The following is a 16,600-nucleotide window of genomic DNA, read 5'->3' on the forward strand; positions in this document are numbered from 1 at the left end:
CTAAGAATTTAAAGTGAAAAAGAGATTAAAAAAAGGAAAAGGATCTATATGTACAAAAAACATTTATAGCAGCTCTTTTCTCAAAGCAAAGAATTAGAAATTGAAAGGATGCTCATTATTGGGGAATGACTGAATAAACTGTGGTATGTAATTAGGATGGAATATTATTGTATTGTGGGAAATGATGAACAAGATGCTCTCAGAAAAACCTGAAAAGTCCTCCATGAAATCAACTGAAATGAAATGTAATGAGTACAAAGTAATAGAATATTGTGGGATGATCAGCTGTGAATGACTATGCTATTCTCAGCAAAGTAATGATATAAGATTACTCTGAAGGACTCATGATGAAAAATGTTCTGCATATCCAGACAAATATATCTGATTATGTATGAATACAGATTGAAACATACTTTTAAATTTTTATTTTTCTTGAGGGATTTTATTTAAGAGGGGAGATCTGTATTTTCTTTTGCTACATGACTTATGAAAATGTTTTGCATAACTTCACACATGTTTTCTCAATGGGAGAGAAAGAATGAGTCTGGAACTCAAAGTTTTAAAAACCAATGTAAAAAGCTTTTGCATGTAACTGGAAATTTATAAAAAGTTAAATGAAAACAAAAGTGTTGAAGGTGAGTCTTATAATTAGAATTCAAATCACAAAGAAGCAGTGGTTTGTTACTCCTTATCATTAAGAGAGAACTGGAAAATCTGATGGTATTATTTTTTTTTTTCGGTGTAAGTTTCCAGCCTTGTCATTTTTCATTCCCACATAAAACCACAGTAAGGTTGGAGGAGAAGGTGACATTTTTCCCTATTCCCTTCCCCTCCTCATGCAAGAAGGTATATGATAGTATATAATATTAGTTAAGGGATCACACCAAGAATCATCATGATCTCTTGTTATGCTGGTATTCAGGGGAGGAAAAAAGAGGTAAAGGCATTTTAGATTAACTTAGATAAATTTTCAAGTATCAGGTAACATGCCCTATATCAAAGGGTATGTGAAAAAGATGTTCTGAAAGTTTAGAAATCTTCATTATTATCTATTATAATCATAAATAATAATCACAAGCTACATTAGTTATAATGTTACATGTATTGATATTAAAGAATGGAGCTAAGCCAACGTTGGAAGAAATCAATCCCCAAGTTTATGGGAAGATTATAAATTGTGAAGACATTTGCCAGAGACAAAAATCATCGTATTATAAATTGAGCTATAAAAGAGCCAAAATTCTGTTCTCTTATTATTACTAAACAGCAAAACAATACCAAGATCTTCCAGAGCAAGATCTAAGAGGAATGTTCAGTGGAAAACTATATTGGAGTAGTCTCTTGAGGAATGGGGGATAAATTTTCATCTATGATTATGTCAAGAATTTTTCCATTCAAGTCCATAATATGACTCTTATCTTAGAATCTGACATTTCCTTTAGAAGTCAATTCAAATACCACCTCTCCCATGAGGCCTTCCCTCATTCCCCTAGCTTCTAGTACCAATCTCATCAAAATAATTATATGTATTCTGTATATATTTTGCATATGCTTTTTTTAAAATAAATTTTTTTGTGAACACATTATCTTTCCCTTATAGGATGTAAGCTTCTTACTATATCTAGCCATATGAAAAGATGTTCCAAGTCATTATTAATCAGATAAATGCAAATTAAGACATCTCTGAGATACTACTACACACCTGTCAGATTGACTAGAATGACAGGGAAAGATAATACAGAATGTTGGAGGGGATGCGGGAAAAGAGGGACACTAATACTGGTGGAATTGTGAATACATTCAACCATTCTGGAAAGCAATTTGGAACTATGCTCAAAAAGTTATCAAACTGTGCATCCCCTTTGACCCAGCAGTGTTACTTATATCCCAAAGAGATTTTAAAGAAGGGAAAGGGACCTGTATGTGCAAGAATGTTTGTGGCTGCCCTCTTTGTAGTGGCCAGAAACTGGAAACTGAGTGAATGCCCATCAATTGGAGAATGGCTGAATAAATTGTGGTATATGAATATTATGGAATATTATTGTTCGGTAAGAAACAATCAACAGGATGATTTCAGAAAGGCCTGGAGAGACTTACATGAACTGATACTGAGTGAAACGAGCAAGACCAAGAGATCTATTATATACTTCAACAATACTATATGATGATCAATTCTGATGGACCTGGCCATCTTCAGCAATGAGATGAATCAAATCAGTTCTAATGGAGCAGTAATGAACTGAACCAGCTACACCCAGCGAAAGAACTCTGGGAGATGACTAAGAACCATTACATCAAATTCCCAATCCCTATATTTTTGCCCGCCTGCATTTTTGATTTCCTTCACAGGCTAACTGTACAATATTTCGGAGTCTGATTCTTTTTGTACAGCAAAATAATGGTTTGGACATATAAACTTATTTTGTATTTAATTTATACTCTAATATATTTAACATGTATTGGTCAGGGAAAAATTGGAACAAAAGGGTTGGCAATTGTCAATGCTGCAAAATTTCCTATGCATATAACTTGTAAATAAAAAGCTATTAAAAAAAAAAGAATGTAAGCTTCTTAAAGGCAGGGTTGTTTCATTTTTGCCTTTGTATCTATCCCCAGCACTTTATAGAATTGTTGGCACATTGTAGGGACTTAATAAATGCTGTTGACTGATTGATTAGGCGATTTCAACAAAGGATATCAAGCCGAGTTGGAAAAATTGAACACTGAATGTATGGAAAAATTATGATTTATGGAGAATCTATAAAATTAGAGGCAAAACCAACATATTATATTTTGAGATATGATCCTATAATCTAAATACAGAAAGATTAGAAGGACTACTGCATCTAAGAGCAGTAATCTTGAGACATCAATTACTTTTAACTCTGTCTGGGATATGTGACACCAATAATATTAAGGCTGTGATCAGAATGGTGACTTATTCTCTTGGGAAGACCACTGGGCTAAGTAGTTTAGAGATCTGGATACTAATCCTAATTATGCTATTAACTTGCTGTGTAACTATGTAAGCCTTAAAAGTGACCCAGAATTCAACTCTGTCTTCTGAAAAATGGGAGTGATAATATCTCTTCTTTATCAGTCAGAGTTTTTTTAAAAATTTTTTGGAAGGATCAAAAATATATAAAAAATTTAAAATCGTTCACATCTGATAGCATTTTATAGTTTACAAAGAGCTTGTAAATTCTTATTATATGAAGAATAGGCCAGGAGGTCCAAGAAGACTTGGAGATATTTAGCCTAGACATGATTACTGATAAAAAACTGCTGCGTGAAGAAGGGATTAAATTTATTCTTGGAACCAGGGGTCAGAAATAGAACCAGTGAGTGGAAGTGCCAAGAAGACAGATTTTGGCTTTATATAAGAAGGAACTTCCTAACAATTTAGAACTATTAAAAATAATATCTTAAGAGGATGGTCAACAACTACCCCCTCAGAGATGCTGTAGGAATTCATGTTATAGTTTGGACTAGATGGTCCATATGTCCTTTGATCCAGAGATACAGAGATATATTTTCAGATGTGGCTAATATATGGATTTGTTTTTCTTGACTGTACTTATTATGAGGAAGACCATTTATTTTAAGAACTTTAGTAGAGAAAAGGGGATAGTGACAGCAATTCCATAATAAACAAACAAAAAGAATGTGAATGAAATATTTAAAAATATATAGAAGAGAACAGAAAAAAGTTCAGAAACAGAAAAAGACAATGATATGCAGGACAGTATAAGAGTTATTATATTAATATATAGTAAAACTGCAAATAATATTTTTGGTTACAATCCTCTCTTTTTTAAAGTTAGTATTTATCAACTTCATAATAATAAAGAAGAAAATTTAAAATAAAAATTCTATAAGCATAATCATAGAAATGATGGTGATAATCACCATCACCAATATTATTTTCACACTTTTTTTCTGTTTCTTTTTTGAATTTAATATTTTTCCCCAATTACATGTAAAAATAATTTTTAACATTCTTTTTTTTGAATTCCAAATTTTCTTTCTCCTTCCCCTCTTTCCTCATTAAGAGGACAAGCAATTTGATATAGGTTATATATGTGTAGTTGTGAAAAACATATTTCCATATTAATCATGCTATCTTCATACTGATCCTTTTCAAGGGAACAGGAGGGAGTGATTTTGATTTAGATGAATTGTCTATAGTTTACACAAACTTCAAACACCCCAAAACCCAGATGCAACAAACCTGTCAATGTTCTTGAAAATATTGCATTTGTTGTCCTTAGCTGTGAGTTGGAAAGCCAGGGCAGTGTGATGACTCTCCAAGACAGCTGTGTCATTATAGAGCACAGCTAGCTCACTGCCTGCATTGCACAGGAAAGAGTTGGTCCGTCCGGGATGATCCACATCGTGGACAGTAGCTGCTATCAATGCAGCCACTTCATCCAGGTGATCCAGGCTTCCCTGGGGGTAAGAAACAGTGTATGATTCATCAAAGCACAAAGCCTATCCCCAGAGGCAGAGAGCACAGAGTTAGACATGTTGATATTAATTGTCATCTTTTTTCCTATGGGAAACAGAGATCTTCATAAGATTATGAATTGGAAGAGAATGTAGAAAGTCATCTAAATGTAATCCCTTATATTTATAAATAAGGATACAGGTCTAGCAGGGTTAAATAATTTGCCTAAGATCACACAACCAATAAGTTTGAATCTGGATTTTCTGATCCCTTTACTCACTAAAACTATCTCCCAAATCTATGATGTAAGTTTAGGTCTAGTTAAGTATGACCTAAATGCAGATAATCAGTACTGTGGATTATTTAAAAGAAAAAGTTTAAATTTCTGGGTTACCTGTTATGTTCTAGAGCAAAGTTTTTAAAAATGATATATCTTGTAACTGAATGTAGAGGTTGCAAAAAATTTGTCAACAGTAAAAAGTAGCAAATATTCTGCCAAGATTTAATTCTTTATGTAAAAATAAGCAAGTACATCCATCTCATTGGCATGCAAATTTGCTTTTGCTTTTAATAAATGGTAAAGTTATACATATACCAAAGAATTGTTTTAAAATAAATTTATTTATAACTTATTATCAATAAATGTTAGAATTTGTATGTTGATTTTATATACCTTTATATCTGGGATCATGTGAAAAATTTTGGGGTAAAAATGGGTCATGAGTGGAAAAAGTTCTAGACAATGAGCTCTTTGTATTTGCTGAATGAATGCATAAGCAAATCCTGTGAGTACCTTGCATGAGCCTAAAGCTTGTTCCCATTACTTATCCACTATATGTTTAGGAAACATAAATCATAATTGGGAACGCAATCTCCTGTGAGATAGCCATCTATGTTGCTCCGTTTCTTCCAAAAGTCACATTCGTTCTGCTCTTCCCCCAGAAAGCAAGATTGAACGTTCACTCTATTTAAATTTCTCTTTGGCTGAGGAATAACAACTGTATATGCAGACCACTTTACCAGTACGACTCAGTTAAACAATAGCAATCACAAATAACAAAACAACACCACAGAAATCATGGTGTTTGCTTCAGCAGGGCAGTCTCATTATCCTGGCAGAAGCTGGAATGTTGTAATACTTTTCATGCTGGCTGTTAGATCTGGTCTGATTTCCTTGTTTCAGAAACTAAGTTAAAAAAAAAATAGAGGAAGATCTCCATCAAATTGGGAGGAATATCTACAGAGGCTTTAGAGGAACGGCATTTCTAGAACGGCCACTGCCTCCTTTTGCGGTGCCATTTTGCAATCTTAGAGCCAGCCTCAATTCCTCACTGTCCTTTCTATCCAACAGTTGACAAATCTTATTGATAGACTTTTTTATCTCTTATGTCTTTCCCATTTCTCCTCTTCCTTCTTCCGTTATCCAAAGAGCAGCCAAAGGGTTAGTCCTGAAGCACAGGTGGAATCATGTCACTCCCCTAATCAATCAACTTCAGTGGTATTTGAGGCTATCCAGGGCTGGTACTCTATCCACAGTACCATCTAGTTGCCTTCCTTCCTTCCTCCTTTTTTCTTTCTTTCTTTTCTTCCATCTTTCTTCCCTTCTTTTCTGTCTTCCTTCCTTCCTTCTTTCCTTTCTTCTTTCTCTTCTTTATTTCTTTCCTTTTTTCTTTTCTTTCCTTTTTTTCTCCCTCCTCCTCTTTCCTTCATCCCTCCCTCCCTTCCTTCTCCTTTTCATTTTTGTTTCTTTCTCCTTCTTACCTTCTTCTCGCCTTTCTTTCATCCATCCTTCCCTCCTTTCCTTCCTTCCTCCCTTCTTTTCCCTTCCTCCCTTTCTTTCATTTTTGTTTCTTGCTCCTCCTCCTCCTCCTCCTCTTCTTCTTTTCTTCCTCATCCTCCTCTTCTTCTTTTTTCTCTGTCTCTGTCTCTCTGTCTCTCTCTCTCTCTCCTCCCCTCCCTTATTATTTTTCTCTTAACAATCTTTTCCCAACCTACCTTTCTAGGTTCAACTTACTATATTCCACACTAGTTCATTGGTTGCTCTTCACATAAAACATTCTATCATCTCCTGTCTCAGTGAGTTTGCAGGTGTGAGATACTTCCCATGCCTGAAATCACTCTCTCCCCACCTCCACATTTTAGCATTCAGTTAGTTTCCTTAAAAGTTCTGCTCAAGTGTTACCTATTGGATGAGGCATTTCTTGATTTTCTCAGTTGCTAGCAACTCTCCTCCCCCTTACTTTATCTCTCATACATCCTTATCTTTTATTTACTTTGTTTATACAGTTAAGCCCTGATTAGTGAAAATTATGAAACTTCCACAGTGATCATATATATTGGAATTCAAAGTTAAAATTATATAAAATATGGTCATTGTAGCACAATGGAGATATAGAACACAAATGTGAATAATGCATTGTGTATGGTTTTGATATGTAGTTTTATTTACAAATACTGTCAACACTACCAGAGTATAAGCCCCTTGAAGATAGGAACTATGTCATTTTTATATTTGTACCTCCAACATTTAGGACAGTACTGGGTACTTCATAGGCACTTAATAAGTGATTGATGAATGTGTGACTTATTGACGTGGACAATCATCACAGAATTTGAGAAGAAAGAGAGGGATTATGATCTGCATTAGTGGAATTACACTAATAAGATCAGAGACCCATTGAAATACCAAAATAAATGATATTTATTTCTAATCCTGGCAATGTAGAAGTGATTAGTAGGTCTCAACAGAAATAGCAACTTGAGAGACCAAAACCCTCTACAGAAGAATATCAGATACTTAGAATCCTAGAATCCTAGAATTTCAAAGCTGGATTGAAATGCAGAGGTCAACTCTTGTTCAACTGAGACCTCAAAAGGAAAGTCTCTGATCACGTATTCATCCAACTTCCACTCCCATCATTTATTCTCGAATGGGGGGGGGGGCAAGGATATAACTAACTGGCCCATTTCACATCTTATTTAGCAGAGAGCTGCCTGATATCCAGGTTATACCTATGGAACACCAATGGCTGATCTGAGAACATCAAGACTAATCCTTCCAGGGCCATGCTGATGTCAGCCTACTAAGGATGCCAGCACACCTAAATGAGGTGCCAGGGGAGCTCCCACAATATGCTCATTCCTTCTTGGCAGTTAGGATCAATCTAGTTCTCAACAAAACTGACTTGGATAACTCAGTTGGGAAGCCAGAGTACACTGACAAGGTCCATTGTTTTTTCTTTATTAGACAATAAACAAGAAACACAATTAAGTAGAACTTTGGTAAAGTTAAACACCAAGCTGGTTGCTCCAGAAATAATAATGCCCAGCTGGTCCTCAGCATTCACTCTGACACATTTGCTCGTAAGCAATGGGTAGGAGGAAGGGCAGAAAGGCAGGATTATTTCACCAGCATCTTTAGTGTGTAAAAAGCCATTCTTGGAGCTCTGGAGGGGGAAGGGAGGGAACATGAGGGAGAAAACTCTTAAACCTCTAAGTGAATTCATCCAATGCATGCCCTCTTGATGTAGAAAGCCTCAAGGAAGGGGCAGAGCTGGTTCAAGGGTTACAGCTCTTGTTCCTTTTCTTTTTTAAAAGTAGGAAATGGATTTTGATCACACTGAGAGAAAGCTGGCAAGTCTTAACCTTAAAAATAGATTTTTCAGATAACCAATCACTTGTTTATATATAAATAGCTATTTTTTTTATCACTTAGTAAGACAAAACTAAAAACAAACAAAAAAACCCCCAAAACTTTAAAATTGAACAGTTATTTTTATAAATGTATAAGCTGCTGTGTTCCTTTGTTTTGCACGGGGGTGGCAGAAGTCAACAAGGAAGAACTGGCTTGTAAATTCTTGTTGGTTGATAAATTATGGTAAGGAATGCATATGTAAATTCCATGAGGGGCAGGCAGTATTTAACTTTTATATCTCTAGCTCCTAACATGGTACCTGGCACATAAAAGACATTTGATAAATCCTTATTAATTGTCAAATTCAATGACTGATGAAAATGTTTGAATTTTATTCTCAAACCAGGAAGGTGGGAGGCTTAAATGGTTCTAAGCTTCCAGGTAGGACTCAGAAAGGAGTTTTCTGAGTGTCTCTCTGTTAAATGTTGAAGGAGACCAGTGTAATTATTTCTCATGGCTTCAGAGGCATGATCATGGAGAAGACAAAAGGGTAGAACAATATGGAATAAAGATCTTGGCCAGGATATAAGAAACCTGGTTGCATAACTTTGAGAAGGTCTTCTCATTTTTCTAGGTCTAATTTCCTCATCTATCAAATGAGAGAGTTAAAATATATGATTTCTAATAAATCATAATAATCAAAAAGATTATTAAGCACCTACTATGTGTTAGGCATTGTGTTAAGTGCCAGGGATACAAAATGAGGAAAAAGATAGTCCTTATCCTCAATGGGCTTTCCAGCTCTACATCCTAATGTATTACGGTCATAGCTTGTCAGAGATTTTGAATTTCTTTGAAAGCACAGGTATAATTTACTTTATGTCACAGATGTGTTCTCTTAAAATTATTTGTAAATTATATTTTTTGGAAATTGTATATGCCCTTGAAATGCATAGATAAGTTAAAAGAGTGTTTCTTATTGAATTTTTCATAAAGCAAACAGTTATGTATTCCCCTCTCTTCTTTCCCACTCTCATTTATCTAGTTTGTAAATCTAGATTTTCCTAGTGTGGCTTTGCTTAGAATAAGGCACATCTAAATTATTTCTCAAAGGCTAGTAATGCAGCCATTAGCTATCCTTAATAGATCAGGAACTTCATTCCATTTCCATCTGGCAATGTGTGACCTGTTTAATTTTTCCCTTTCTGTCTCTGTACTCTCAAAACTTTACCTCATGAGCCCCCGTCAATATGTTTATCTCCTCTCTGCTCAGCCAGAGGAAAAAAAATAGTTCAAGTCAAAAGCATTTATTGAAGTTGCATAATAAAAACAACTGGCAACAACTAAGAGCAAAATCTCTCTCCCATAAATCTGAAGGACTCTTTTCTACAAAGACATACTGTGATACTGAGAAGAGTGAATGTACTTGGAGTTCACAAATGGAGATATACACAGAGAAGGAATATAAATGGCCAAGGTAAAATATACCTCCGGGGCCTTCAGGGAAGGAAGGAAGAAAAATATCTCATCTGATTCTCACAATAATTCTGAAGAGTTCTTGCCATTATTGTTCCCATAACTGAGGAAGGCAGTGTTTAGGTGTCTTGTCCAAACACATTGCTACTAAGTGTCTCAAGCCGTATTTGAACCCAAGTCTTCCTGACACTAGAGTCAGTGCTCTGTCCTGAGGGCAACCTCCCTGTCTCTCCATATGTTGTTACTGATGTCTTTGTGATGCTCTTGGCAGAAAAATGAGGCTTTTCTGGGCCAAGTCCTGGGCGGGACACCTCGCTCCGATGTTGGCTGTGATCTCTAGCTTGAAGCTCAACTGAAATCCTGGCCAAAGATGCTGCTATGTTTTTTAAAAGAACCAGAAACCATTCCTAGTGACCAATAGGTACTTGGCTACAATCTCTACTGTCTGAAATCTTAGTCTAGGGTACTGCTATAGTCTTTGGATAAGAATGGAATCCACATTCTAGGACCAGCAGGGGCTCCCTCTGCATCCAGGGCCATCTCCATTCCTCCTGATCTATGTCTGGCCACTGGACCCAGATGGCTCTGGAGGGGAAGGTGAGACAGGTGACCTTCATAAACCTAAACATTCAAAATTTAAACAGCTTTCCTGATCCTTTAGTCTGACTGGTGAGCCCACCTTTGGGCCATCTCCTATTGTCCGGCTCTAAGTCTACCTATCAGACCCAGACAATTCCAGAAGTGGGATACCTTGACCTTCTTAAGCTAAAGTCTTCAACAGTTCTCAATTTGACTGGGGCTACACCCATTCAGTGATTAACACTAGGATGCACTTGAAGCAAAATTTCACCTAATTAAAAAACAAAAACAAAAAAAAAAAACCTAACTAAATAAATAGAAGAAGGGAAAACTTTTTGGGTTTCCGGCCAAAGCAGAAATAACTATTTACATTCAATCTGAGTCAATCAGGACCCAAACAATACCATACAGCTCACATACCATCTTCTGTAGGAAGTTTTCCTTGATTCATTTCCCCTTGTTTAATTTCTTTGTATATATTTGGATTTATTCACTTTCTATTTTTGATGTACAGATATAGATATAGATGCAATTATAGATAAAGACTTATCTCCTCTTTCAAGTAGGCATTGTTTCATTTTTTTGGTATTTGTATCTCCAACACCTAATATAGTAGGAGCTTAATAAAGATTGGTTGATTCACTTAATACACCATAGTGCCTAGTTCAAAGTAGTTTTTTAAAAAATAAATACTTGCTAATTAAATTGAACTGAAATTATTTCTCCTGAAACCAAACATATTTTATAATTTGGCTTGGTCCCCCAACACCAATACCATATCTGATTAAATTTATGGATTAATTTATGCATGTGTGAAAGAAAGAAATCTGACTTTGCATCAACTTTTGCAAGCAAAAACCAATTGAGTTTCTGAGAAAAAAAAAAATCAGTTAAACCCTGTATTGAGCACTACATGGTTATAATCCACCATGGGGAACAAAGGAAGAAAGGAACAGAGATAAGAGAAAAACATGTAAGAAAGACAGACCAACAGAATCTATGAGGATAATCTGGGTTCATAAGCAGTTGTTAGGGCCATAAGTGTTATAGGTTTGTAAAAATCTATGAATGGTAAAAAAATGAGGGCAGGATAGTTTTTTTTTGGGGGAAGTGGTGAATCTGTAAGTCTGACAGACATATAAAATAACATAATACATCATATGATAATATAACAGAACATAATATACTATACCATACTATATAATGATATATCACAATATAATGTAACAAAATAATATATACATAAATGGGCAATTTCATACTAACTGTTAATAATTGTTATTTAACTTCTCTTTGCTTCAGTTTACTAGTTGTAAAAGGGGAATAATAATAGTACCTACCATGCAGAGTTTTTGTAAGGATCAAATCAAATATTTTTTAGTGTATGTATTTTACTTTTTAACATTTTTATTTATTTCTAATTTATGAAATAAAACAAGCATTTCTATAACATAGTATAATTTTGAAAAAGAAGATTGTACATGAAACTACAAATCTATTATGTATACCTTATTCTTCCTTTTAAATAAATAATAAAGTTATAATGTAAATTTTTTTCCCTCCCTTGTCCCCTTCACCTTATGGATGGTTACCATTAGACATAAATATATATACATATATGTATGTATATTTATAAATCATTCTATATATACTTCTATTTATCAAGTTCTTTCTCTAGATTCAGATTGTGTCTTCCTTCTTAAGTCCTTTCCAGTTAATGGGTATTTATAATAGTTAAGATGACTTAGTCACTCAAAGTTGTTCTTAAAACAATATTGCTATTATTCTATACAACATTCTCTTGATTCTACTTATTTCACTCTTTATTATTCTTAAAAGAACACTTAGCATAGTGCCTGGGACACAATAGGCATAAATAAATACTTATTCCCTTCCCCCTACTTATATATGCACAAGTGGCTAATTTAGTAAATTGTTAGCAAAATGAAACAGATTTAAATTCCCACTGATAGTAAAATAGTTTCTCTCAGATATAACTAAGATAGAGTATGGGTGTATGTGTATATTTTTTTGTATGTATACACATACAAACATTTGCATACACATATACACACAAAATGTCCAAGTGTAACCATGGAGATCAGTCTAAGAAAATTTTACCTTAACTCTTTCTTTTCCAAGGAAAAATGCCGTAGCATGCAGGACATCTGCAGCATGGGTGGAGTTGTGGTAGGAGTTGGATGAGTGGTAATTGGCTTCAATCACCTGCAGCCAGGCCCGGAGAGTGGCTTCCGAACAGTTCAAAAACTCACAGACTCCAAAGCGGGCAAAGACTTTTAACCCCAGGTAAACCAAAGGTCTGGAGAAGTTAGATATTTAAAAAAAAAAAATTCTGATTCATTTCATTTCTTGCCAAGCTCTTTTGTTTGTTTGTTTGTTTTTGTTTGTTTGTTTTTGTCTTTTTACTGATAAGAGAGGGACAAAGAAATTTTTCTATTTCTCCAACAGCCCCACCTACCCCAAGTCATTGCCTAATTTCATATGTCCAGGAGGTGAAAAGCATCTTTGGAAAGTAAAAAGAACTTTTTGGCAGTCCTTCCTTAAATCCAGTTCTGATTCCTGAACAGATGCATTATGACAACCAACTCAAAACACTATTAGGTTATCTGCCGTTCATCAGAAGCTTAAATAACTGTGACAAATGGCAAGTTTTTGGATTTCTCTCCTTGTTCCCCCCCAATCTGTACATCACAAGTGTTCCCGAACAAAAGGGAATGACCGATCTAAGATCCCGCATGATTTAGAGTTACCAGGATCCCAAAATTATTTTTCAGTGGCTTTTACAAAATGCCTATGAGCCCCCGTCCAGCACTTTTTGGAGAGGAATATCCCTTTCACAGGATCCTTGGGCTACGGAATTATCTGCAGAGGTAATCTCACCCTTCCCTTGGCTTTCAGAAGGGACCACATGGAGGCCATCCTATTCAAATCAAAACCTATTTTCTTGCTCCTTGAGCCCATAAATTCAGTTAAGTCATTTGTTGCTTTAACAAATTTGGAGCTTGATATTTATACCTGCCTGGTACATTCCTGATACACCAGCAATAATAAGTTATCCTAGGAGATCTTGGAATGACTTTTAGCCATATTACTTCATTCTTGAGTTCCATTCAACCTTATCCCATGCATGCTCCCTGAGGGTTATTTCTCCACAAAGGGTCATGCTCAATGACAAAGTCTCTACGCTCATTTTATGTCTCCCCTCATTCTCTGCTGAAAAGGCAAAGGCACTGAGGCTAGACTTCACCTCTTGAACCCCCAAATTTAAAGGACCTCCAGCCCTTGCCCCGACATGTGCCCAAAGGAGCTCAGTACCTTTTATGTGTGACAGCTTCTAATTCAAAGATGTTGAAGTCCCAGCTTTCTTCATTATCCAGTAATTGTGCAATACAGGGCGGAACATCATTGATCGTGATTGGCAGTGAGAGATGACTGTGGCTATGGTGCATATCTGCAAAAACAATTTAAGTGAATTCAGCAAACACATATTAAACATCTACTACCCATCACGACTAACACTAAGCTGGGTGCTGGGAATTTACATCTGAAAGGGGGAGAGGTGATGGGAGGGAAAAAATATATCTAGAAGGGTAATGTTTTATATATATATAAAACATTACTCTTCCATTTATATGTGTGTGTATATATCTATACACACACATATATTTATACATAAATATATAAATACACACACATTATGTATATATATTTATGTAAAGTGATTTTTGAAAAGAGGCAAGAAAATTGAGCATGAGCACCAAAGGTCAATAGAGGTCCCTGTAGGAAGTAGAACTTGAACTAAGTCTTGGAAGAAATTAGTGTTTACAGGTATGTTGTTCTGTCATTTCAGTCATGTCTGACTTTTTATGATCCCATTTGGGATTTTCTTGGTAAATATATTGGAATGATTTGTCATTTCTCTTTCTAGTCCATTTACAAACAGAAATTAGTGATTCGCCCAGGGTCATACAGCCAGGAAGTGTCTCAAACCCAATAGAATTCAGTTTTCTTGTCTCCTGACCCGATACACTATGTCCTACATCACCTAGCTGTTCAGACCTTCAGGTATGGGAGATAGCACATATGGGAAAAAGCGAATAAGTCAATTTGGCTGGAAACATAATGAAGAGTAACGATGAGAAATTAGTCTAGAAAGAGAATTGAAGCCAGATTGTGAAAGGCATGAAATGCCTATCAAGGAAGTATTTTATTCCAGAGGCAACTTCCACTCAAGTTTTTTTGAGTAGGGGAATGATATGGTCATATTGATGCTTTAGGAAAATCACTTGGGCAGCTGTGGAGGATGTGTTAGAAAGAAGAAAGACTAGAGCCAGAGAAATTTAGTAAAACTTTTCTATAACAGTCTAATTTAAAGATGAACAAGAATCATGACCTTGAGTAGAAATAGAGGGGGAAAAATGAAAAGAAGGGATATTCATTATGGATTTAGAATCTGATAGAAGGTTCTTAGAGTATTTTCTCTCATTTTTATCATCCCTAATTTTTTTTTTAAAGGCCTCTTCAGGATCCCTAAAGTAGGAAATTTTAATTTCAGGAACTCCTATATTATTAAGCTGAGATATTTAGAGCATATAGGTCAACCTAGCTGACTTATTAAATCCATATAACAAAATAGAAATTTGTTCTTTCTTAGACTTGTAATTTTGACATTTTTCTGATCAATGATTTTAATTAGAAAACCCAGTTACAAACCAAGGACAGAGAGAGATGGTTCATATACATGCTCAAGTGGGATGAATGGATTGTGGATCATTGAAGTAAAAAGTCATTCTAATTTATTCATTTAAAAAAGTAGGACTCTGACTAATTGATCTATAATAAACTGAAAACTGAAAAAAACCTCTTCTTTCCTAATCAGATGAAAGGTGGAAATATCAGACTTTTTACATAAACTAAATGTTATTGGGACTCATGGGAAAATACCAAAGCACCTGAAAAATATCTGCAGGAGTTTAAAAATTATTGATGGCACATGCATCTTCCATGACAATTAACTAGAAAGGATCAATTCATCTTTCTCTGTTAGATAAATCAATACAAATACAAATACAAAATAAGACAAAATAAGTCGCATATAGTGGATTAGCACATGACCTAAAAGAATTTGGAAATATCAAGTAAAATGAGGCACAAGTTATATGAAAACTTACTCTTGGAAAACACGTACTCATTCCCTGACAACCTTCTCAAGCCATCCTGGAATAAATGAAGATGTTGTAAGTAGCAGGAATTTACTGACCAAATATTTTTATTACATGTCATTTTTCTTCTAGGTCTCCTTTCTTCCCTTAACACTCCAAGCTAGAGCACCAGAAAAGATGCTCTTTGGTGTCTGAGAATAGCAAGGAATAAGGAACTTTCAAATAAAAGTGTCAGAACTGAATTGGGACAATAGTCACAGTATGGTTTATTGCAGGGGTCCTCAAACTGGCCCGCAGGCCAGATGCAGCAGCTGAGGACATCTATCCCCCTCACCCAGGGCTATGAAGTTTCTTTATTTAAGGCCCACAAAACAAAGTTTTTGTTTTTACTATAGTCCGGACCTCCAACAGTCTGAGGGACAGTGAACTGGCCCCCTGTTTAAAAGGGTTGAGGACCCCTGGTCTATTGCCTCTGGCCTATTAACCTGAAGAAATTAATTGAAAATAAATGAAATCAAGATGACCATGCAATCAAAAAATGCCTTAATTTTAACCATTAAAAGTATGAAAGTCCTACATACCATCTCGTTATCTCTTACTTTTGTTTATAGTTATCCATAAATCCTCCAAAGTTCCTTTATCTAATACTCTGAATGTCTCTTACTTTCCTGCCCAACTCTCCTCCTCCATTTTGGCAGATTCTGGTGTACTATTTGAGCTGCCCCTCTGTTGTTTGCTCTTAGATTCTTACTACAAAGCTTTGTAAATCTTGAATCACAACTGAAGCATGATTCTTATTTTTTATTTATGTTCTTTTCTTTTCTTTGTTAGGCAGTTGGGGTGAAATGACTTGCCCAGAGTCACACAGTTAGGAATGTACAAGACCAGATTTTCAGGTCCTCCTGACTCCAGGGCCAGTGCTCTGTTTTCTGTCACCTAGCTGCCACATTCATTTTCTAATAAAAAAATTGTTATGTAATAACATAACCAGCCCACATCATTAACCAGTCATACATGTCCTCAATAAAATCACTGTCTTCGCCATGTATACGTCATCATTGCCACCATACTGCTATATAATAACAAAAATAGTGGCAGCAATCATAGCAGAAAGATCAATAAGCATTTCTATATAACGGGAAAGGGGAAAAAATAAGCATTTATAAGGCACCTACTATGTGCCAATCATTATGCAAAGCATTTTTAACAAATGTTATCTCATTTGATCCTCAAAACAATCCTGCAAGATAGATGTTGTTATCTTCGTTGTACAGCTGAGGA

General features: G+C 35.4%; 1 protein-coding gene across 1 annotated transcript in view; it reads right to left on the reverse strand.

Moving 5' to 3' along the window:
* The window catches only part of PDE8B (phosphodiesterase 8B), a 278,793-nt gene that overhangs the window by 14,403 nt on the left and 247,790 nt on the right, over nt 1-16,600 (reverse strand). Inside the window, exons 15-18 of the mRNA XM_051991842.1 lie at nt 15,329-15,374; nt 13,473-13,608; nt 12,258-12,456; nt 4,232-4,449 (exon numbers count right to left, since the gene is read on the reverse strand). Of these exons, the coding sequence (XP_051847802.1) occupies nt 4,232-4,449; nt 12,258-12,456; nt 13,473-13,608; nt 15,329-15,374 (599 nt within the window). The remainder of the gene's footprint in view (nt 1-4,231; nt 4,450-12,257; nt 12,457-13,472; nt 13,609-15,328; nt 15,375-16,600) is intronic.

The sequence above is a fragment of the Antechinus flavipes genome, chromosome 1, assembly GCF_016432865.1.
Source record: "Antechinus flavipes isolate AdamAnt ecotype Samford, QLD, Australia chromosome 1, AdamAnt_v2, whole genome shotgun sequence".
Lineage (NCBI taxonomy): Eukaryota > Metazoa > Chordata > Mammalia > Dasyuromorphia > Dasyuridae > Antechinus > Antechinus flavipes.